Source organism: Muntiacus reevesi, chromosome 6 (genome assembly GCF_963930625.1).
Source record: "Muntiacus reevesi chromosome 6, mMunRee1.1, whole genome shotgun sequence".
Lineage (NCBI taxonomy): Eukaryota > Metazoa > Chordata > Mammalia > Artiodactyla > Cervidae > Muntiacus > Muntiacus reevesi.
The window spans coordinates 10,317,876-10,343,170 of record NC_089254.1 but is presented as its reverse complement, the minus strand read 5'-3'; the positions used below and the strand labels follow the sequence as shown (position 1 = coordinate 10,343,170).

Sequence of the window (25,295 nt, the reverse complement as noted above, 5' to 3'; positions counted from 1 at the left end):
TATTTCCCATTTGGTGATTTATGCAAATCATTGATCTAGGGTTTGTGTGTACTGGGCTGGTGGAACAAGCATAATGGGAATTTGATTGTAATGTTGAAAATGGTATAAAACTATTATGTGTAGGGAAGAGAAATCAGAAGGTGGTAACTCCAAACATTTACTAGATTTCTGTTCCAACAGCAGATGATTGAAATATGCTCAGTAAAGAAGACTGGTACTATTAACATGGATCATACTAACCCAGCTCTATGCCCTGCCCCACATGAACAGCCAACAAATGTGTTAATTAATAACATCAAAGCCACTGTAATTATAAAAATAACATAGGAGTATTTTCATTGAATACTGGTTTTTTTACTTTCCAAAACAGTTTCATATGTATTATCTCCTTTTATACTCACACAATATTTTATATAAAACCACAACTGAACCCAAGTCTTCTGAACTCCTACCTAACCCTTTTCTCAGTAAATGAAAAAAGCATTTGAGAAACAATATTTCTAAATCATTGTACAAACTTATGTAGGTTGAAGTGGTTTTCAGAACTTTCAAGCCAGAACATGGTTTTCCTTCAGGCTTCAGTCTAGCCACACTGGTGGGGGACTTGGTTTCCTTCTTCCTTCAAGAATGAGTTACAAAGTTTGACCCCAGTGAGAGAAGATAATGGAAGCGGAATTACAGTGGGACACTTTTAAAACCAGTTCAGGCCAGCCATTTCTAGGAATTCTCATTTTGATTTAAGAGAATCAATGTGAAGAGAGAAAGAGCATACCGCTCTTCCCTGCTCGTCACTACCTTCCTGTAAACCCTAACTCGGTGCTATTTGATGTCCTCAGGTCTTTACTGAGTCTTCCTGATAGATGATGTTTCATCAATCTTGATCTGATGACTGCATTAGAGGAAACTGATTGGCACAAAGAGTTGTTCTACAATTGAGGCTGCAAGCCCAGTTCCAAAGCAACAATGGGCTGTTGCCAAAGTGGCTACAATTATTAACTAAAAGGCAACTTTGGGGTTAGCCAAACAGTGATTTCCAGGCATCGATCCATCTTTTCAGCCTGATTTTCACATAGAACCTTCTCAGCTGGGGAACAAACCCACTTCAAAAGAAAGGCAATTCTTAAATACATCTGTATTCAACAAACTTAAATTCTTAAGTACTTTACCATTGACCCAAAGCTGTATCTTGATGATCCACACAACAGTTTAATGAAATGACAGAGATTTCCTTTTAAACAAAGCGCTTGGCAAAAAGATAGGTAGATAATGAGAGAGTGAATAGCAGTGTTAAGATTCCAATGAGGCTGATAGAAAGAAAGAAAAGAAAGTGAAGTCGCTCAGTCGTGTCCGACTCTTTGTGACCCCATGGACTGTAGCCTACCAGGCTTCTCTGTCCATGGGATTTTCCAGGCAAGAGTACCGGAGTGGGTTGCCACTTCCTTCTCCAGAATGAGGCTTGATAGGCTGAAGAAAAGTGCTAGAGTATAAAAAGCAATTCCCTGTTAGGAGGGATGTAAGGGCAGGAGTCAAACACTCAATCAACAGGAATGGGGCAGAGCCAAGGTGGCCAACGTATGCTTGAGGACAGTGATTCTCAACCCCGAGATCCTTGGGAATCGATGAGCTTTTTATAAAGGCAGGAGTCTGGCATCTCTTGAGACTAATGGCACATGAATCTCTGAGGACTGGGTCTGAGAATCAGGATAAAGTTCCCCAACGCGAAGGACGGGAGCATGCTCCCCTCTTCATGGAACAGTCCAGACTTGGGCTATTTCAGAGGAAATGCCAGCCTTCGAGCACATGCAAAGAGGCTCCAGGCTTGAGGGGACAGCAGGCGTGGTGTGAATGGGGGTGCTTGGTTTAGAAAGGGGAGTCAGAGGAGACGTAGCCTTCTGTCAAATATCTGAAGATTGGCCAGGTGGAAGAGGACAATTTCTTTTTTTTTTTTTTTAATAATTATTTATTTTTGATTGACTGATGATTGTTTGCAATATTGGTTTCATTTCTGTCGTGCATCCACATGAATTACCTATAATATACACATGTCCCTTCCCTCTTGAACTGCCTCCACCTCCCGCCATTCCCACCCATCTAGGTGATTACAGAGTCCCACTCTGAGTTCCCTGAGCCATTCAGCAAAGTCCCATTGGCTGTCTATTTACATATGTTAGTGTATATACACCCATGCTGCTCTCTCCATTTGTCTCACCCTCTCCCAGAAGAGGACAAATTCTTGATAGCTGCAACAGATAGAGCTAGGAAGTGCTAGATCCATGTAGCACAGTAGTAAAGAACCTGCCTGCTAATGCAGGAGACATGAGAGACATGGGTTCGATCCCTGGGTCAGGAAGATCCCCTGGAGGAGAAAACGGCACCCCACTCCAGTGTTCTTGCCTGCGAAATCCCATGGACAGGGGAGTCGGGCAGATTATAGTCCAAGGGGTCACACAAGAGTTGGAGATGACTGAACTGTGCACGCACACAGACTTGAGTTAAATCCAAATAAAACATGTTTACTAGAGTACTGCCTATGATTGGAAGCTTCTCAGGAGCATCACCCTCCTCCATAGAACACGTTGCCCTATGTAGCTGTGTAACTTTGTAAAAACCAAATTATATTCATTCAAGAAAACAAAACTACTTCCTAACAAGATGGTAAAGATAAAATGCTGCATTACAAACCCCTTTTTTAAAATTGCAAATCGTTAACTAAGTCATTGACCCGTTTTCAACATCAATTTTTCTCTGCTGATTAGTGCTGACCCTTTGGAAACTGTTGGTTTCCAGTGGTGGTCCTTTAAATAATTTTTGTACAATGGCAGTCATAGAAAATTCACAATTTAAAATGCTTATTAATATGGAAACAGATGATTCTAATAGGTGCCTTAAAACTCCTTTGTTGGGGAAAAAAATGGGTTTTTTGGTCCATGTTAAATCATTGTTGGCGTAGACATACAAACAAGTCTACAGTTTTCAGTTTAAATCTTGTGCTGAATTTGGTAGTGTGTGTTTCAGCCATACAATGAAAAATTGTGAATTTTACCTGAAAAACTGCCAAAGATAAAATAATCCTCATACTGGCTCATAGCATGTTGATTTGACTAACCAAAACTTCTAGTAGAAAATTATTTTAAATGTTTTCAGATCTCAGTAATAATTCACCAAATACATTTTTTACCATGAATCGTTTCCTTAACCTTTAAAACAGTAACATATATTAGTATATGATTCTGATTTCCATATTCTTGCATGTTGATTTGACTAAACAAAACTTCTAGTAGAAAATTATTTTAAATGTTTTCAGATCTCAGTAATAATTCACCAAATACATTTTTTTTACCATGAATTGTTTCCTTAACCTTTAAACCAGTAACATATATTAGTAGATGATTCTGATTTCCATATTCTTGTGTTTAAAAAAAAAAATGAGAAGTCATGTAAAGCGGATTTCCATCAGCTTTACACCTTTACAATGCTACAAAAATATTACTGCTATGAAATTATCAAAAATCAAAACTATGTAAGGGCTGCAAACACACTGATAAAATCTCCTTTCTTATTTTACCAATTTACCATTTATCAATTTACCTATGATCTCTAAGGCAATAAACACATTGCAGAGGCACTTTGGAGAGCTAGAAAAAAGGTGAATACCTCAGAATAAGTTTGGCAATGTAAAATGGAGGGGGCAGTGCTTCAGCTGCCTTTGCTGACGCTAAATTGAAGCAATGCATTTTGAAGCATCTTATCTGATGCATGGTTCCTGCTTATCTCTATTGACTTCTGCTCACATTCAGGTTCTATAAAGTGATTAACCCTCTGGAATGGCTCTTAAGCATTAATTTATTGTTTTTCCTTCTTGCGATTTTGAGATAGTGATAAGTTCTGTTTCACTAACAGAAAAAGTTACAAAGTATTGTGAGGAGGATGGGGTTTGGTACATGCATCCTGAGAGCAACATTTCCTGGTCCAACTATACCATGTGCAACGCTTTCACCCCTGAGAAGATGCAGGTACGTTCTATTGCACATTTCAGTATTGGAGAATGCCATTATCTGTACACAGAAAGGTATGCCTAATGGTAAAACACCTGCTACCAAGAAGTCAGCCTCTTTTGTAGAAGGAAATCAGATAATGACCTGTCAATTCTGGGGAGTTTAGGGAGTGGCCTGGAGAAAACGATGCTTTACTTCGTGGTTGGCCCTCAGTCTGAGCATGTGGAATAGGCCATTTATGGCAAGGGGAATATGTCCATGGAGCAAATGATGGGGCTCCCTTCTCTACCAGACATTAGGCAGCATGTTCAAGAACTCCCTTAGCAGTTCTCTCCTGGAAAGGTTCCAGAACTAGTGTTCTCCGCAAGTCACCAGCTGCCAATTGACCACTCTCTGTCCTGAGAGGTCAATGACAGTTTTGTTATCAAGCCTTGAACAAACTCTTAAGGATAGAGCTTCTCATCAGCCCACTGATATGAGTGCCACTGTTTATTTTTTGTGAAATCCATTCTAATTTGTTACTTCTTGTGTCTTACTGTTAAATAGCTTTATTATCTCTGCTTAGAAACATTTAAGCCAATGGGGCGGGTGGCAGGAAGTGGCGAGTAGATAACTACCCCCTTCTTCAGGTTCTTCAGAAATCTGAAAAGCTCACCAAATCTGCCACCAGCCTCCTGTCCCCACAGGGCTGGGAGAAGCCACAGGTCAGCACTGAGTCACATAGGGCCTCTCCGGGCAGCCCTGGTGGCTGCAGAGGAAACCTATTGTCTCCTTCAAGGATAGGCCTGTATGCTAAATAATTACTAAATCGGAAGCTACAAACACATCAGTGCTTTTGTTTTCTATAAAGCTTTCAAGTATAGAAAACTTTCCTGTCATTAAAACAGAATAAAAAACAATTAAACAAGATGAACAGATAGCTTAGAGACCAGATAACCAGAGGGACATCTCGGCATAGGCTGAGGGCACCAAAGCCAGTTATAGCATTTTGTGTACAAGTTTTTCATTTCTCTTGGGTCTTTTTTTTCCCCTTGATCAGTCTTGCTAAGACTTACTGAATTTCAATACCTTATTGAAATTATTTTTAAGAACTAGGTTTTGTCTTTGAGCACTCAGTATATATTCGTTATCTTTATCATTTAAGTTTGATTTTCTTTAGATAGAAATTTAGGTAATTGATTTGCAATCTTCTCATATATGCATTTTAGTCTGTAAACTTCCCTCTGTGTACAACTTCATCGGTATCCAAAAAGTTTTGGTATGTCATTGTGAGTTCTTCTTTGATCCAATGGTCATTTAGAAATACATTTTTACTTTTTAACAATATGAGGGTATTTTTTGAGTTATCTTTTTATTAATGATTTCTAGAATATGATGGTCAGTGAATATCCAACTTAAGATTTGAATTGAAATATATTCATTTGCTTTACTGACTAGTATACGTCAATTTGGATGTCCTTCGTGCATTTGAAAAGAATGGGTATTCTGTAGATGTTGTGTGCATTGTTTATTGCATGTGAATTAGTAAAATCTGTTGATTGTGTTGTTCAAATCTTCAAATCTATAAATTGATTTTTTCCTCCCTGTGTTCATTCCATTGATGACTAGTTGTTGTCAGTTTTTGCTTTATGCTCTCTGTGGCTTGAGTTTATATTAGTAGGTGCATAGAAATTTAGTATTGCTGGGTCATCCTGACTTAACATCTAGAGTTTTATAATTTCACACCGGTTTTCTTGTGGTTAGTGTTTACCTGGGTCATCTTTTCACAACCTTTCAGATCTAGTATTTCTGTATGCCTGTGCTAAATGATATTCCTTATAGCAGCATATAATTGCTTTAAAAGTCGTCTAGTCCAACCACATTATTTTAAAGATGAGGACTACTGCAGTCAGGGAAAGTAAAGTGACTGGACCTGTGAGAGTCACACAAACACTTAATGACAATATTCTGAGTAAAAAACACTCTGACGAACCCAGTCTTATATTCCTCCCACCATGTCATGCATATTCTAGTTTAACTGATAGTCTCATAATATCAGTTATGATAGTTAATCCATGAATCCAATTTATAATTCAATATAATTTAATTCCCTGAAATATTTATAATTATAGTAGTTTCTTTTAAAGGAGAAAAACAGTTGTCAATTTACATTACTAAAAATAGAAACTATTTTCCCTCTTCTATAGTAATTGATTCATGTATTTGTCTTTGTAACTGCTTTGCTTTCCTTCCTGCGGTTCCAGAGCGCATACATCCTGTACTACCTGGCTATTGTGGGTCATTCGATGTCGATGGTCACCTTGGTGATTTCCCTGGCGATTTTCATGCTTGTTAGGTACGTACACTTATAGCATCTGCCTTGTGTTTTCTCCTAGGTGCTAAAATAAGTGGTATACTCTGCAAGACTGTTGGGCACGGGAAAGTCTGCAGACGACATGACAGGGGACACTGGGAGCAGCAAGAAAAATGAAATTAATTAAAAATATGCTTTTTAACCCTATCTTTGAGGAAAAATAGGATGGATTCATATAATTTTCAAAGGCAATATACCTCCTTCCCAAAATGAAATCGTCCTGTGAGCCCATAGATACACTACACTAACATGATCAAGTTCCACTTACCATGGCTAAGCTGCCATGAAGCATTGAGGAAAGAATCTTCCTCCTTTTTATTTTTACCCCCACTCTGAAATATGGAGGCCACGGCCACAAGTTCAAACATACCCTGCTTAACTGGGAGTTGTATTGTAAGTGGATTGGGCCAGAAGAGAAGTGGGGCTGGGAAGGCTCCCATCATGTGCATCAATGAAAGGAAGTCTCTTGGCCTTGACTCACTCAGCCAGAGTCAAGGACAGTTTCCTGAAGAGGATGGCCTGTTGTCAAGTGTCAGATCTTTGCCCCTGCACCCCCACCATTGTTAACTGAAATTCTCTTCTAAGAACTGTAAGAAACAAAATTCCAGTGAGGGTCTCTATTTGGAGGTTGTGTCCATACAAATGATTGCAGTATCTATTGCAAAATGATTAAGCTGATTTAGACACTGATTTCACACTAATAGAGAATTTAAAACACTGATTCTGTATTGTTAGAAATGACCACAGTGTATCTGAGACAGTAACATATGCTAAATTTGGTCCTAAAAACATCCTAAATGTAGTGTCATTTCTATAGGTCAAAGTCAGGAGGCACGCTATGTTACTCTTTCATGAGAATTCTAACTTCTACACTACCATGGTATTTCCTTCCACTGATACTTTTTTAGTGACATTATACAAATGACTAAGAAAACCTCATAGACACAGACTACAAATAATTCTCCACACTTAAAAGATGTGAGATATAATTAAATGTATAATGATTTGTATACAGAATAACAGAATCTTAAATTGACTTTTGCTCACATAATAATGCTAGACAAAATTAAACCAAGGAATCACTTGTAAATACACCCTTAACATAAGTATTATTTTTCCTTGATCCTGTTTTTAATCTTTATCTATAACTTACATCATAATCACATATTATATATGTCTAATCTTATATCATCAAAATTTATGTTGACTGAGCAATATAACTGAATAGCAACTTTTTGTTAACTAAATAGCAAATAATAGTAAAATAAGCAGAAAATGAGTTTCTTCTACATATGGTTGAACAGGAGGAGGACTGATAAAGCAACAAGACATGAGGGATTAACTATTAAAATAATTTTTTCAATTATAATGATTCAGGATATAGCAAAGTAAACATATAGCATGATTAATCTTTGAATGTCTGTTCATTTTTCAACTACGCTTGACCACAATGCAAAAAATATATCACCATGGCTCTCATATAACATTGATTAAAAAATCTATCACTAAAAGTATATTCTTTAATTTTTTTAATATAACCATAAGAAAATTCAAAGAAAAGGCCCCAAATTTGCAACTGTGCAACTAAATGTATGCAGGACTTTAAAGATGAAAAAAAAATGTCAAGTGAACATTTTTTTCCTGTCACTTAAATGAGTGATGAGTTATGAGAACCAAATCAGCAAAGAAAGTAAGGATGTTCTTTCAATAATTATTTCTCTATTAAACCACTAAAGATGGGTGTTTAAAAGTGCAGCACATAAACAAAGTGAAATATTTCTCAATTTCAGTTAGCCCCAAAGCAAAATCAACCTGGTAAAAATCTTTGAGAGAGTGTGAGGGCAGACGATCTAGGAAGCACCAGTTTTTGCTCTTACCATCTTTTCTTTCAAGGACCTACCAAAGAGCAACTTAAGTCTTGGGAGGAAAAACATGTCATATTGAGGTGGAATCTGGATACAATGATGGGAAGACAAACCGAAATACCTGGTTCTTCAGGGTACACACAGTAAGAGGTGACTAGGGAATGAAGAACACCATATTCAAATCCAAAAGCAGTCATGTCTGATTTTTATACTTGTTCTTAATCTTACCTTAAATTTCCCCAAACTAAAAATATCCAGGCTATCTGTTTTTCATAAAGTACATTTCTGGGAATTCTCTGATGATTAGAACTCCATGCTTCCACTGCTGGGGGCATGGGTTTGATCCCTGGTTGGGGAATTAAGATCCCCACAAATCATGCAGCATGGCTGAAAATAAGTAAATAAGGTACATTTCTGATTCTTCACATTTTTTCTTACACTTGGATTTCAGAAATTCAAAATGATAGTGAAAATAAAAGGTAACTGATCTATGACAACATTTTTCTCTTTTAGAAGTATTTTTCTAGATTTTCTTCAAATGCTCAACATCACCCTTGTGATAGTAACTGGATATTATAGTGGGAGGCTTTACAATTTGTGTACTTAAATGACATCATCAGTGTGAAACTTGAGCAGGATCTAATCATCACTCCCTTGCTTAATTCTGCATGCCCAGGATTGAGTTAGCAATTTAGCAAAATCCAAATAATCCATCTCATAAAACTTTCATGAAACCAAAATGAGAAGTTACCCCAGCTCCACTTCTGAGACCTAATGCCCTATTCACAATCATCCCACTGAAATCTCACTCTAATTTTGCAAAATGTGCTTTCTAGGGTCTATAACAAGGAGTAACTCTGCAGGTGTCCTACTCAAACCAGCAGGCCAGGAAGGCCTGCAGAAGAATTTAAACTTACTGAATATACGGGAGCCTGTAGAACAGCCAATACTTGGTGAAAAATCCTGAGACATTACTCAGAATGAGATCGTTAAGGCATGCCACTAATTTTAATGTGATTTTATTCTGAGCATGCAGAAGATAAAAGGCAGGACTATGTAACTCTGAGACAAACAAGAGTTATGTTCCCTGTGCTGTTGGGAATGAATGTATAAATGTATGTAAAGTCTTTGTTATTTTGAAAGAACAAAATTGAACTTCTATGCCCTCTTCAAGATGAAGGAAAATTTTTTCAGTGATTTAAATCATAGAAAAGGCAACACTGAAGATCTTAACTAAATAAAAGTGGCAGAGTTAAAAGAATATTCAGGATGATATGCTGGTTACCTCTGATCCACCAGTTTAAGGTTGAAGATAGCCCTGTTAGTATGACATTTATTTTAGGACATTCACTGGGAAAAATAGGAGCAATACCAGGGAGAGGAATTAAATAGAAACATCAAATTAGTTAATCAAGACTCCATATACTAGATGCCAAGAGTAAATGTCTGTAAGAGATAAAGTAAAAAGAAGACCTAGAGAAGACTGGCTAATGAAAGTCATGCAAGTGGACATTTGTGTTTGTTTTCTGATTGTTTTAAGCAAGTTTGCGATAAATTCGCTTATCTCTTTAGTACCATTTATAATTTATCAACTTACATTTCCGTAGAACCATTCTAGACACTGAAATATCTCACTGATTTCTCTCAAGGAAGGTCCAATAATAGAACATTCGTTAACCTCCATTTTGACTGCTTAGTTTCCATGCATTGCTGATTGTTAAATATTGTGAATATCAATTACTCTTGCCTGAAAGTATATGTTGGTATATAGAGGTATATGTTGAAAGAGGAGTGTCTTCATCGCATTCCATTCTCTGTATTACATTGGCTACGTTGGCAAGAAAAAAGGGGGGGGGTTCCCACTGGGACCTCCAAAAGGAATATTGATTCCTCTATTACTCAGTTATTCTATTTCACATCTTTATAGAGGACAGATAGATAACTCTTTGTCTTGTATAGTATCTTATTATACATCTCTGGCTATTCCTCCAGAGAAACCATTTAAATCAATGGCTGCAAAGAGATAGCGTCCTTTTTCCCAACCCACCCCAAAGATAACTGTTGGTCATGTCTTGGCATATGTTTACTCATAGACCAGTAGTAATAAGGAAAAGAGGCAGGAATCGTAATTTAAATGGAGTTCCTTAAGGGTAAAGATTTTGTGCTAAATTCAAAGACACAGAGTCCCTTGTCAGGTAGGAAAGATGTATAATGTTTTGAATTTTTCTAAGAGTTTTAACATTCTACTTCAGTCTGTTTCCCATTCCCTTCTTCCCTGATTCCTCTTGTTCATCATTAACAAGGTATGATATCTAAGTAAATGAAAACTTTTAAAATTGACCCTTGTCCCTGTGATATCAAACTGATTTATACAATCTGCAAGACTCAAGGCAAATATTAAATACCATCTCATACACCTTCAAGATTACCCCAAGCACACGTAACACGAATACATACGTAGGATACCAGTAACTTGGAACAGTTTTTAATGTGAAAGATTTATACCAGGTAAATTGAAATTATGAAAGTGACATTTGGCTTCGGCTTTAAAGTGTGACATCTTGAGATGCATAGAAAGTAAATCATTATCTCATCATCATATGTGAATGACATCTTGACTGGGCCAAGACAGGAGTAGATTATGTTGTCTTATCCTCCCACTCTTGGAGAACTCATAGTACTTATGGTTCCCTCTCACTCAGAGTAAGCAATGTCCTGTCCATCTAAATACTTGTTTTTTTATCAAGAGGAATAAAATATAGCTAACATCTGGTTCATGCTATTTCCACTAAAGACATTATAGGTCTGACAGGAAAATGACTTCTCTCATGTTCATTCAAGCAACAGGATATTGGTATTGAGAACAATTAAACACATCATTTCTTAAGTTCAAGTAATCCTCTTGAATATCCTGTACCTCTCTTTCAGAACATTTATTGTAACAGTAAACAATTATGTAATATATAAGGTCCCTGAAGGCAGCAACTGTTTTGTTCACGCATATATCCCAGGCATCAGCAAGAAGGTTTGAATCAGAGTGGATACATAGTAATACATGTTAGATTATTAAAAGAATTTTAATAAACTTAAAGTACCTTCAGCTCACTTCAGAGAGCAGATTGTAAATGTCAAGTAAGTGTAATAAAAATTTTAAAACTCAATGAGCAGAAATTATATTGAAATCTTCAAGAAACAAAGACTTGTTTCAAAGTAAGTCATATTCTTACTTTGGAACTTAACAGTTTATCCAGCTTTAAGCCATCATTTTCTCATTGTGTGCCTAGTGTAAATAATACATTTACATAATGTGAACAACAGGATAATGTCCAATATTAGTTAATTTAAGAATCTGGCAAATGTTCAATATGATACAAAGTGTGAAATATGAGATTATCTAACATTTGATGTTAATTCTTTGAAGTACTGGGAAACTGTCCAGTAGTCACGGATCACAGAAGAAAAGTGCTATTTTGTAAAGATTTTTGGTGCTAAAAAAAAAAAAAAAAGAGTATTAAGCCCTACCACATGCCAGACCCTCTCCTCCTAGGTATATAAAACAAATACCTTTATCAGTAGGTCCCCTGGAGAAGGGACAGGCTACCCACTCCAGTATTCTTGGGCTTCCCTGGTGACTCAGCTGGTAAAGAATCCACCTGCAATGCGGGGACCTGGGTTCAATCCCTGGGTTGGGAAGATCCCCTGGAGAAGGGGAAGGCTACCCACTCCAGTATTCTGGCCTGGAGAATTCCATGGACTGTATAGTCCATGGGGTCGCAAAGAGTCAGACATGACTGAGCGACTTTCACTTAAGCAAATATGTGGCAGAGGATAGTAAGTGTTAAGAAGAAAAATAAAACGGGGATACAAGTGGCCCCATAAGCTGGAAGTAGAGGAAGCATATTTTGTTCAGAGCAGTTCTAATTTACACAAAAGACTGAACATTAACCAGTTCTGTAAGCTAATGTCCATCGACAGATTATTGAACTCTGCTCAGTCCAAAGAAAATTAGGCGTGAGAGTAACAACGCTGAAGGATTCATTCATCCATACTCCTTAGTTCTGCATAATGTCAACTGTCATTGGTTTAAGCCAGACTGAATCCAATAATGAGACCACAGATATTTGCCTCCCAGAGAGAAGAATTATAAAGTGCTATTATGACTACATGAAAAATGGCAGGTCACAGATTTAACAGTTGCTTTATGGAAGAGCTTATGCAGTATAAATGGGCATGATAAATTTCTATTTAAAGTCTTAAATTTGCATCCTACTTTTAAAGTACTATTCTAAAACCAATTAGGTTCAGTTTATTTAACAAAATTTTCTTCTGCTACATAAAATAGCACATAGTAGTGTGTGTGCGTGAGAGAGAGAAAGTTCTTCTCTAAACCCCATCTTTACCATTGGCTACCTCCTGCATTTTACCCCTGCTCAACAAGTTGAGAATTTAAGAATATTCTGTATTAACTGTTTACTAATGCCTGTACCTCCTGTGGAGTTGGAAAGTGTAGCCACAATCATCAAAATATGCTCGTCTCACAGATCCCTCGTGGCTTAAACTTACTTTTCACTACAGATAATTGACAACTCATTTTCCTTTGATTTGAAAATATAGGAAAGCATTTCCATTGTCATTTTCCCCCAGAATTTTCTTGTCAAAGTGCCTGGAATTCTAGCTTTATTCCATGAAGATTTTTTAGGAGTAGTTACTATGATCAATCATTGGCATCATTAACTGAACATTAATGTTAAAGTCCTCACATTATGTTAAATGTTCTTTGACTGGATCAAATATGGTAAACACGAGATTTTAATTCATCTTGCATAATCACTCCAATTTTGTACAGCCCTCCTGCAGGCTCTCTCCATTTGCATCAAAAAGTGAAATAGGATATTTAAACTAATGTTCCTTTATGTGAACATTCACACAAATACATATGTACAAATTTAGGAGGCAGAGGAGAGGAGAATGGAAAATCCAGCAAACTATTTAGTACCCCAGAGGTGGGGCAGAACTGTGCCAGTGAGCAGAGCACTTGGAGCAATCCCAGGTCCAAACCACACTGTGCCCCAGCACGACATCAAGTTTGAGCCTGGTTAGAATTCTCTGTCTGTGTCTGAGCTCCACCATCAGGAGGACGTGGAAAAGGAGCCGTAGAGTTGATTCCAGTTGGAATACAAGAAATTAGAGGCTATCAAAAGAGTTGGTGAGGGGACTTCCCTGGAAATCCAGGGGTTTGGACTTCACTTTCCAGTGCAGGGAGTACAGGTTCGATCCCTGGTCCAGGAACTAAGATTCCGCTTGCCTCGCTACCAAGACACCAGAACATACAGAGAAGCCACATTGTAACAAACTCAGTAAGGATTTTTAAAATGGCCCACATCCAGAAGAGAAAAAAAGAAATGATGAAAGTGAAGGATGACAGGAGACTTAAGAAAATCAGCCGATGTGAGGGGCCAAGGACATGGATTCAGTCAGGCTGTCAGGCAGCCTTGGTGCTGACTTTAAGCTCTTTCCCATTTGCCACTCCACTTCTGGCAGATTACATCATTGGAGAGTTGATTTTTTCCTCTGAAGCACCACTCTAAACCCCAATAGTTTCTCTTAGAAAAGTTCTTCTCAATTAATTTTATGACATTTGTTACAATTAAAATAGATTTTTATCCCTCACTCTTTTAGTTATTGTAGGAAGTCTCCCTGAGATCTGAAAACCGTGAGTTACCATGACTGGGAAACTGTCTAAAAATCAGGCAGAAAGGTACTAATGAATCTTAAAAGATGGGACCAGCCTCATTTATATGTTCTTTCATCTATTGCTAAAGAGAAGATTTAAAATACTACTAAATAAGGTTTATTTTCCTAGAGCATCAATATTTTGGCACTGGTTAATGCTTTCTCTTCCTTTTTCCTTCCAGGAGCCTTAACTGCCAGCGGGTGACTCTGCATAAGAACATGTTTCTGACCTACGTTCTGAACTCTATCATCATTATCATCCACCTGGTTGAAGTTGTGCCCAATGGAGAGCTCGTGAAAAGGGATCCGGTAGGCCCTGCATGATTTGTTTTTAATTTTATTTTTAAAGATACAGTATCTGTAACTGGGCTTCCCAGGTGGTTCAGTGGTACAGAATCTGTCTGCCAATGCAGGAGAAGCAGGTTCAATCCCTGGGTCTGGAAGATCCCCTGGAGAAGGAAATGGCAACTCACTCCAGTGTTCTTGCCTGAGAATTCCATGAACAGAGGAACTTGGCGAACTATAGGCCATGGGGTCGCTTGAGTCGAACATGACTTGGCAACTAAACAACAACCTCTGTGACTAGTGAACATGGGGTTATTGTCTTACGTAAGCAGCTGTTTACGTATATAATAATAGTTACTTTTACAGTTGAGTTTTGCATTAAGGCATATCATCCCTGTGTAATTTTTGGAGGTATCAGTTATATTCTGTAGGAAAGGGCTGGAAATAATTAAGTTATAGCCAAATAAGGTTTATATCATCCATCATGAGTTGTCATGACTAATCAGTAACTTACTAACATCTAAGGGAAGTTCACTGAGCACATACACTAGGTGTTATAAGGCAGTGGTTTGCGGTGGCCCCAGTATGTCACTGATGGGTTACAGGTCTGCACAGGTATTAATTGCTCATCATTCTGGAGCCTGAATGGTCTTGGGCCAGTCACTTCCGCTGTAATGCATTTACCCTAGTGGTTCTTAGAAACTTTATCATGACTTATGTCTGCGTGACTTTAAAAAAGGTTTACATGTCCCTAGTTCACACGCTGTCACCTCCCCGTCTCTGCTGGTGGCCCCCATGAACTGAGCCTAGCCAGAAACCAGAGGGTGAGGAAGCCCAGAAGAGCATGCGCAGAGCAGCTTCTCTGGGTCCTGGAGCAGAGAGTGCATTTGAAAGCACAGACAGAAGTTATCCAGCACACAATGAATGGCCATGGGATATTTTATTTCTTTTTTTTTTTTCCTTTTTGTTTCTCTGCTTAACTGTGTTATGCAAGCATCTGTAGATAGCCTCATCTTTCAGAACTGGCACTTGATGGCTTTGCCAACCCAATGACAAAAATGCGTGAAATCTGCCCAGAGCGTGCATCCTGTGTGACAGTGGCATGGCATGGGAAAGCAGCTTAATCTGGCTTCTAATGGATCCACAGTGTTAATAACCTTTGCAGTGTGAATACATCCAGGAAGGCATTATGATCTATCTTTTCAAACCATGGCATCTGTGATTGGAACAGAGTCCCGTCTTAGGTGCAGAATGGGTTTTATCTTAAAGTTTTCTTTTTTTCGTGTCAACTGATTTTAATAAAAGTAATCTCATGTCACTTAATCCTCACAAGACCCCAGTGAAGAGTGGATATTATCCCCATTATTAACTGACTAAATGGAGGTTCAGTGAAAGCACGTGTCCTTCTTCCACATTATGGATCATTGGAGGTGGAATTTGAAACCAGACCTGTCTTACACTATAGCCCAGCTTGTGTCCTCTGGACCGCGTGGAGCTCTTGTTTATCTTGATTTCTTTCCTTAGGAAGAGTGTTCTTAAAGATACAGACTCAGCCATTTCAAAGTGATGGTTGTCCATAATTAAAGATGCACACCGTATTTCATTAGGGAAACTCACCCCCACTAAGATTAAAACAGGTGTAGAGGGAAGTCCCTAGTGCCTTCCAACGTAGGTGATGCAGGTTCGACCCCTGGTCAGAGAACCAAGACCCCACATGCCACGGGCAGCTAAGCGAGCCCATGCACCACAGCTGGAGAACTGCGTGCTGTAAGGAAAGATCCCACGTGCTGCAACTAAGATTGGATGCAGCTGATAAATAAATAATAAATAAATGTTTACAAAGTAGAAAAACAGGTGTAGAAGCCATTAACTGAGAATATCTCAGCGAAGAAGACTCCAATTTGGAATTCCCTATGAAGTATGAAAACCCTGTTAATTGGCAATACCCCAATACAAAGTAAAATGTTTAAAACTGGTGGGGGGCGGGTACAAAAACCTGAGAAAGTTACCATCTGTTCAAAATAGGCCAGGAAATGGCAGTTTGGTTATTGAATAATCAGTGCATCAACCTGGGAGCAGCGCTCAGTCAAATGATGAGATATCGCCAATTTCTTAAGTAGTCTCTCTCCCACCTCTCCTGTGGGGGGGTCTCACGCCCACTTGTCATGCCTCCAGCCCACTCTCTGGATGTTAGAATAAACGGGGCCTCTCATTTATGATGAGATGATACTTAACCTGTTATCTTCCTGAAATAGTATCAATTCAGGACTTTTCTGAGTTCACTAATAAATTGTAGACGCCGTTTCACCTTACCCATCAAATGAGAGTAATAAAAACTGCCCTGTTTACTTCTAAGGGGTTGTTCCAGAGTCCCAGAGACCCATAAAGCTTTTAAAAATTCCCCAGGGTGTGCTATTGCAAACAATTGCTCACAAGGTAACTGCTAACCCCGTCCCTGTGACTAGCTCCTTAAGTCTCTGCACATGGCTTTCTCAACCAATCCGTTACTCTATTCATTGTCTTAGTGTCATGTTATCATTGGTGGATGTTTTCACTTTCATAGTATACATTAGGGACAGACAAGCCTACTAGGTACCCCGCCAGTTGACACACACAGGCTGCCTCCTAACCACTAACATGCCAGCTCAGCCTGCCTTGCATCTCCATTATTGCCTAGAAACATTTAATAATGCCTGGAAGCAGGTACCTGGGGACCTGGCTTAGCCACAACACAGCTGATTCCCTGGGAGAGTGTGAACGTGAGCATAGAAGAGTGGAGAAATTAATAGAAAGCCTTCTTCTGCATGTGGTGGAGTGAGGGGTGGCTCTTTCACACACAGTAGGCATCCTCAAAGTGATGTTAAGTTTGAAAAACAGGAAAGAAGTTCATCTTTATAGGATGACCTAGTTCTCCTAGTCGATAATTTTTTAACCTAACAGACTGGTTTTTGTTGTCTTTTGTACCTGTGCAAGAGCAAACTTCATAGGAAAAAACTGTAAAACTCTTGAAAGGTAGAATTTCATCCAATCAGTCAAATACTGGTTGAGCGCCCCAAACTCAAATTTTAGTCTTCAGGCTGAACTAAATTCATATCATTTGGGGGAAATACCTATTTATGACGTTCTCTTCACAATCCCTGGAAATACACCCAACCTCACATGGAAAAAGTGTTCTGTGTCTTACAACTGTATGTGTGAGGCTCCACCATTTATTTACCTGTTTCAGTGTGTGTGTATGTGTGTGTCTTTTTTTGGTAGAAAACAAAGGGACAAAACAGCTGCATATTTTACTTGGTATGCCTGAGTGAGAAATCTCCTTTCCTCTGAGGTTCAAATGAGAAAAAGTGCAAGTGTCAGTTGCTCAGTCACGCCCGACTCTGCGACCCCATAGGCTGTAGCCCACCAGGCTCCTCTGTCCATGGAATTCTCCAGGCAAAAATGCTGGAGTGGATAGCCTTTCCCTTCTCCAGGGGATCTTCCCAACCCAAGGACCGAATCCAGATCTCCCGCACTGCAGGCAGATTCTTTACAGTCTGAGCCACCAGGAAAGCAAAGCCACCAATCACAGCCCACTTAGAGTGGTAGATGGGGCATATTATATTGTGTAAGCACACACAGCCCTCTTTCACGTGTCCAAATGTCTGGTTCTTCCACGGGACAAGCTCTGAAAGCATGTGTCTTTCACCAAATAAATAGCATAGGCTAAAAACAGACGACCAAAGTGACAAAAGTCAGCCTATGTTTGTAAACTGTGAAGCATACACTTGGCCCAAAGGAGGGAAAAACAACAAGGACATTTGTTTTCAGTACTTTCTCCATTTGAACACAGCTTTTGTTTTCCAATGAGATTTTGACCATCTCTTATCTAACCTTCCATAGACAAACAACACAGGACTGCTCTCTCAGGCAGGCTTAATTAGTTCAAGAAAGGGCAGGAAAGAACTCTCCAGTGGATATAGCTTGTGTGTTATTCATCCTTGAAACTGCTTATTTACTAGTTCCAAGAGAGATACAGGTCTTGAACTTTGTATTGGATCTCTCCTCGAAAATGCATATTCTGTCATAAATGCTATCATAGAAGTTCAGTTTCCTGGGGATCTTTTCCTATCCAAAAGCCTATTAAAGTAAACTGCAGTTGAAACTGCACATGCAGGCATTAGGAAGAAAGGAGATTTTGCTGTTGTAACATATTTGAACATACAGGTCATAAACAAGAACAAGGAAAGGTTTAATTCGATCTAACTAGAAAAGCCCCATCTTTCCCAGCAGTAAATTCCCCACCTCCAAAAAGACAGAGAAAATAATATCCAAACACTGAGCGTCGTATTGTCAGCATATTATTAAGTCATGTGTAATTTTAAATTACTCTAAATTATGTGAAATATTGCATTTTTCTTGAAATACTGACATTCCAGAAAACATTGATTAAGGTCCTCCCTAGCTGAGAAAAGTGGAGATAATAAAGAAAAACCCAAGAAAGAAGCGACAAAGAAACTACCAGAAGAAACTTTTGAAAAAGGGAAGTTATTAGATATTGTCAATCTACAAATATTTATTTAAAAATTGAAATTAACATGAAAAACACAACCAAAGTCATAAACTAGAGCAAACCACATCTATTAGACTTCATCTGTCTGTGATTCAAACATATGTCTCTTTCCTATAAAAAAAATATAATTTTCTATATACAAAAGAATAAATACTTTTTAAAGATTTTCTTTTTTAAGCAAACTAAAGGCAGAATTGTGGGTTTGTTTGTTTGTTTTCCTTAATTTTGACACAATTCTCAGGTCACTGAATCAGCAGTTAAGAGGCAAAAATATTTTCCTTCCCAGTGCCCATGGGGATATATTAAAAAGAAAGTTATTTCTTGTGAAAGGAGGCTGCATCATCCCAAATGCTTTTATACCACTTCTGTGAGGGTGTATTTAGTTGGGGCCAAAAGAAAACCGTGTTCTCAGTCCTCAGCAGGGAATCCCAATGGGCTCTGGTCCCTTTCCCATCAAAGTAGTCAGTCTATTCCTGTGGAAGTTTTTTGGTTGGGCAAATTCTCTCCAGTAAAACCAAGAGTGAGACTCTTCTTCTTCACACAACTTTTTTTTTTTTAAGTTAAACTCAAAATAACTCATGGAATAAATAAGGGCTGAATAGATCCTAAGTTTATTGAGTGATATGAAAATTGCCCATTGTCACTTGTGTCATTTGAACATTTCATTTCCATAATATCTAAAATTTCATTTTCTTGTTCTATCTGCTTTTTCAATGATCTTCATGTAGGGAGTCAGGAGGCAGAATTAAAAGCATTGTTCTTGCTGCATCTAAAGGAAGCTGGCAGCACCCTCATCATTTTCTGGAAAGAAATGTCTCTCTGAACTTTTTGTCTGAGTCCAAAAGGGGACAATACAGCAAGATTAGTTTTTGCTAGGAACCTGAGCATTTTGTACCTCAAACGCCAAAACAATTGGGTCACATTTTCTATAGTCTCTTATATAAGCAAAGTCAAATGAGCTCCGAGTTCTGAAAAACAAAGTGGATTTCTTCTAAGTCTCACTTGTTCAGGACAGTCGGGACAATGGACTAGGTCAGAGCTTCATCCTAGTCACAGGATGCTCAGCTTGGAATGGATGCTCAGAAGTGAAACCAAGGGTGCAAACTGACTCCTGCTGCCCAACCTAGAGGAGCCTGGTGGGAGAGTGGGCTTATACATGTGAGGGAAGTGACAGCAAAGTTTGGGGGATGAGAGATCAATGGTCAATAAAACTGTATTGGAATTATCCATTTTGGTGCCTATGAAAGATATTTGATTGAGAAAGAACAGGTATTATGGATTTGAGGAACAGTGCAGAGAGAATAATGCCAAGATGTGGTAATGAAGTGAGGTATCTTACCCTGGTTACTTAAGTGATTTCACTTGACTTACATAAAAACACCAGTAAATGGTCTTTTAACCAAGACCATATGGTACAGAAAAGTATAGAGGATATCTTTATTCCTTTCAAAATGTATTAATTATAATCAACCACATTCCCATATGGCTATAAAGAATTTATTCTTGAAATGGCTATAAGCATCAACCCAGTTTCTCTCATCTGACCCACCTGGGCGATACTTCTGCACAAGAAATTAGTGAGCTACAAATGGTATCTTGCAGCATGTTCTTGGTAGTGAGTCTTCACCTCAATGTTTGCAGCTCGTATCTCCTGCTTTGAGAAGGCCATTATGAATTTAGGGCAGCACTTCTTCTAGATTTGTTTTCATTCTCAAAAAGAAACTTGCAGCTGAGATACTAGAAGTTTTCTTTCCCCTTTTCATTTATTTTTTTAAACCTTTTATTTTGTATTGGGGTGTAGCTGATTAACAACGTTATGATAGTTTTAGGTGAGCAGCGAAGAGACTCACCCATACATACACACGTATCCATTCTTCCCCAAACTCCCCTCCCATCCAGGCGGACTCATAGCATTAGAACAGTGAGCAGAGTTCCCTGTGCCGTACAGTAGGACCTTGTTGGTTATCCATTTTAAACACAGCAGTTTTTACACGTCCATCCCAAACTCCCTAACTATCCTTTCCTCCCATCCTTCCTCCCCCCGACATTTGCAACCATAAGTTAGCTCTCTAAGTCTGTGGGTCTGTCTCTGCTTTGCAAATAAGTTCTTCTGTATCATTTCTTTTTAGATCCTGCATATAGGGGATGCCATATGATGTCTGTCTTCTCTGTCTGACTTACTTCACTCAGCATGACAGTCTCTAGGTCCGTCCACACTGCTGCAAATACCATTATTGCATTCTTTCTAATGGCTCAGTAATAGTTCATTATAATATGTACCACATGTAAATACCAAAAGTTTTGTACACTCCCTTGGAATATGTTGGCTAACTGTCAGAAAGCTATGGAGCAATAGTCAATTTGATATTTGCTGTTATTTTTAATAGCATATATAACAGCAATATAACAATATATTATTGTTATTGCAAGCCACCTAAGGTGGCTTGCTTCAAATACCATAGCATCGTTCTTGCTAAAGCCCAGGATCTCAAATCCCAACTCTTCTACTTACAGATTAATCTTGAGCCAGTTACTTAACCACACTGTGCTTCACTCTCCTGATAATGATAACAGTAGTGCCTTTCTCAAAGAATTGCTTGTGAGGATGAAATGAACCAATACACCTAAAATCCATAAAATTGAGTCTGCCATGCAAGAACTCTCAAATGTTAGCTATTACTATTTATATTATAGTTGTTACCATTGTCATGGCCTTAAGCACTCAGCATTTGCTAACCGTGGTACCAAGTTTCATTTCTGTGTTACACAGCATGGGAGATACAGAAACTCAGAGCATGTGTAAAATACTGCCCAAATCTTAAAGGAATAAGTGTGAAAACAGAATGCACATACTCAGAGGTTTTTAAATTTCAAATAACCAAAAGGGCTGTGGCATGAGAATATAAAACTCATTCAGTCATGGTTCTGAAAATCCCCAGTGAAGAGTGATAATACCCTCATTACGCTGTACAGAGAAAAGACCCTTGAGTGTAGCAAGCTGTTAATTTTTATTCCCCTGCCACATTTCTAACAGGCGCCCCCCTCCAAATCATGTTTCTGTTTCCTCTGGCTTTGTTTCCCAGTCACTTCCAGAGTGTTGCCTTTGCCAATTTCTGGATCATTTTCCAACGTATTTATCTCATATGGGACTTTTTCTCCAGTGTTTTTGTTTTGTTTTGTTTCTTTTTGCTAAACATGCCCAATTGTGACTACAGTTGCACAGATTCAAGCTCATTTTCTCTGAGGTGTTATCAAAAATCAGTCCAAGATTGCATGACAGATTCACATTTAATTGAAAACATTATATTTTTTAAATTTCTCTAGAGAGAAAGGCTGCAGTGGTTTCCTTCAAAGTTAATGCTGACTTTCTGACTGGGGGATCTTCCTCCTTCATTCAGCTAGCATTAAATACTGGACCCACTGACAGTTTTCAAGTTGACAAGGAGAACGTTTTTCCTTTCAGTTCGTCAACTGTTCTGGCATCTTGACAAAAAGTTCTCTAACTCCTCCTCAGGTGGTTTCAGTATGCATGTGAACCAAAGCCAGGGCGTTTCCCCATTGCATTGTGAATCTGCTGGAAGAACAAGCCTGTGCTCTTCAACGGTTAGGGAAGTAACCAAAACAGGAGTCAGGTACCGAGGAAACTGCTTATATACCCTAAATCTATTCCAAGTGTGGCCCTTAGACCAACAGCTTAAGTGTCACTTGGATACTTACTAGAAATGAGAATCTCATGGCCCACCCTAGACCTTCTGAATCAGAATCTCTACTACTGGGGCCCCCAAAATCTGTGTTTTAACCAGCTCTCGCAGTGATTCTGATGCATGCTAACATTTGAAAAGCACCATTATGAACTCTTTTATTATTTATATTTTAATTGGATATTTTTGGAGGAATTATTCAGTACCAAGTGAGGATGCCACCTCTGTGTCCCAAACCTTCAGACCCCAGTGTGGAAACTACTGGGGTAGTTTTATAAGGCTCCCTTATAAAAACAAAATCCCTCAGGTCAGATGGGCTCAACATAACTCCTGGCTTATGTATGAGAAATGGATCATCTGGTTCTCTCCTTTATTTTTTGTTTTTAATGTTAAGTAGGTATCACTAACAGATCAGTAAACTTCAGGAGAGCATTAACAATTTCTGTGTTATTCTCCTCATTAGCCATAGAAAAGGGGTCATAAAAGTCATATGATGAATCCTTGGATGCTGTCAGAAATTATGGTTCTCAGACACATTATAGGAAAATAAACTTGTCTAGGCTATAAGTCCATGGTGGCTTGGTGGTAAAGAATCCCCCTGCCAATGCAGGAGACACAGGTTCCATGCCTGGGTCAGGAAGATCCCCTGGAGAAGGAAATGGCAACTCAGACCAGTATTCTTGCTTGGAGAATTCCATGAACAGAGGAGCCTGGCAGGCTACAGTGCATGGGGTCACAAAGAATCAAATACACTTAGGGCGGACTAAACAACAACAACAACTCTATATAACTCAACCCACCGGAAAGTAACAAGAAAAGAACTTGGGGCCCTGGAATTCCATTGCCCTAGTTGACTGTTTACATGGGATACTAATCATCTGTGAGCTAGTACACTGATCTCTGCATCTAGCAGGTGACACGTGTTGAGAGATGCTCGGGAAAATGGTCTCTCTGGCTGAATGCAGATACTTTGGCTCATTCTCACGTTCATCTCTGTTCACGGCCAAATCATTGCAGATGTCTTCCTCTGAGTATCTCCATTTCTTTCCAACAGCCGATGTGCAAGATTCTGCACTTTTTCCACCAGTACATGATGTCGTGCAACTATTTCTGGATGCTCTGCGAAGGCCTCTACCTGCACACTCTGATTGTGGTGTCTGTGTTCGCCGAGGGGCAGCGCCTGTGGTGGTACTACCTCCTGGGCTGGGGTAGGTATTTTCTGCTGCTGAGTTTTGATCCGCTGTTACCTCTGTCTGATTGTTTGCAGTCTTCTGCTAGTCTTGATCAGAAGATAGTCAAGGGCTCAGGTTCTATGAGGAGAGATGGGACACAGGTCCTGGCCACAGCTCAGTCTCCAAGAGAACTTGGTGGAAGCCCCTAACAAGTTCAGACAGAATGTGATAGACGTGGGGCTGAGTGCCACAGAGGAGGGCTGTGATTATGAGAATGTCCTCAGCAAACAAACCCAGCTGACAGATTGGCGGAAAGCATGCTCTGATGGACAGAAGATCTGATTCTCCCCAAGAGAAAATGAAAGAATGCTTCTTTCAGTAGTTACTTCCTTATAAGTCTGCATGGGGCCACTTACTGGTCATTTTCTCCCAAATCGAAGCAACTTCAAATGCTGAAGTTTAGTTCTCAGAAAAATCATTTATTTTACAACCCTCTTCAGATTGATTCTTTGCCTTGCTAGCCCTCCCCTTGTTGTAAACCAAAGAAGGAAATTCCCTACCTTCCAAGAACTTTTATAGTGAACAAATAAAACATATCTAGTGCTCCAGGAGAAGAATCCTAGGGAGAGAAGGATTATTCTTTCTCTCACCATCTTTAGTGGAAGGAAAAGGTTGTTATGGCTCTGGAAGCCTGGAGGGAGAAGAGGAAAAGAAAAGAAAAACTAAACTGTGTAAAAAGTGACATCATGATTAGAGGAAGGTGAAGAGCCCTAGGAATTAGCAGAGATGGAGTCTACACTCTTCTCTAAAGTATGAAACACATTTCCTTTCTACAAAATGACAAGGTAGAAGAGAAATCTCCATGTTGCCTCTCTTTCTAATTCTGAAATGTGCATTTCAAAATCAATCCAGAGAATGAATTTCTGATTGTAAACCTGAGTGGGGTGTTAGAACTGCTGTGAATAAAACACAGTTATGTCTTGTGTAAATAGTCAACTCAGAATTCTTTCAAGTCAAACATTTAATCGATGGTTCCATTTTGAATTATATGCTTCACAGGTTGAGAAGCTGAGGTGGTTCTTAGATGAAAACTCAGTATTGTGAATCTCCTTTTGCACATAATTCACAGAAAATAAAAGTGTGGCAGTCTAATTCACCTGAGACACATTTCTTAATCCGAGAATAGTTTTTAAAACTGTCTACAAATCTCAACCACATGAAACAATATTTTATTGGGCATGGGTACATCTGAGAAAAAGAATCTTTTTTTTTTTTCCCTTTTGTCAAATATTTCTTTACTCTAGACTACTTTTATAGAAAGAAGGTTAATTTGTAAAAGAGTCAGACAGGGTGCACTGCCTGCAGCTCTGTCCTTCATTCAATTTGTAAATTCAAAGTTCTTTTTGACCAATACTTCAAGTTTACTCAGGGAAGTAGATTCTGAGCTACTTTAATGAAGGTCCTGCAGCCAGAACTTACAGAGGGTAGCTACTCTGAAGTGTTCTTATTGAACGAAAATAGGATCAACACACATGTTGTAAACAGAAGAACAAAAAGCCTAGAAGAAATACTGAGAGCATCTTTGGAGCAATCATTCTTCGGCTTTCATATGCTGTCTCAGGTCAGCGTATGACCTGAAGGC

General features: G+C 38.8%; 1 protein-coding gene across 1 annotated transcript in view; it reads left to right on the top strand.

The window, feature by feature from the left end:
* Positions 1-25,295, top strand: part of CALCR (calcitonin receptor) — a 109,642-nt gene that overhangs the window by 73,232 nt on the left and 11,115 nt on the right. The window contains exons 5-8 of the mRNA XM_065939781.1: positions 3,901-4,013; positions 6,239-6,330; positions 14,129-14,255; positions 23,536-23,689. Of these exons, the coding sequence (XP_065795853.1) occupies positions 3,901-4,013; positions 6,239-6,330; positions 14,129-14,255; positions 23,536-23,689 (486 nt within the window). The remainder of the gene's footprint in view (positions 1-3,900; positions 4,014-6,238; positions 6,331-14,128; positions 14,256-23,535; positions 23,690-25,295) is intronic.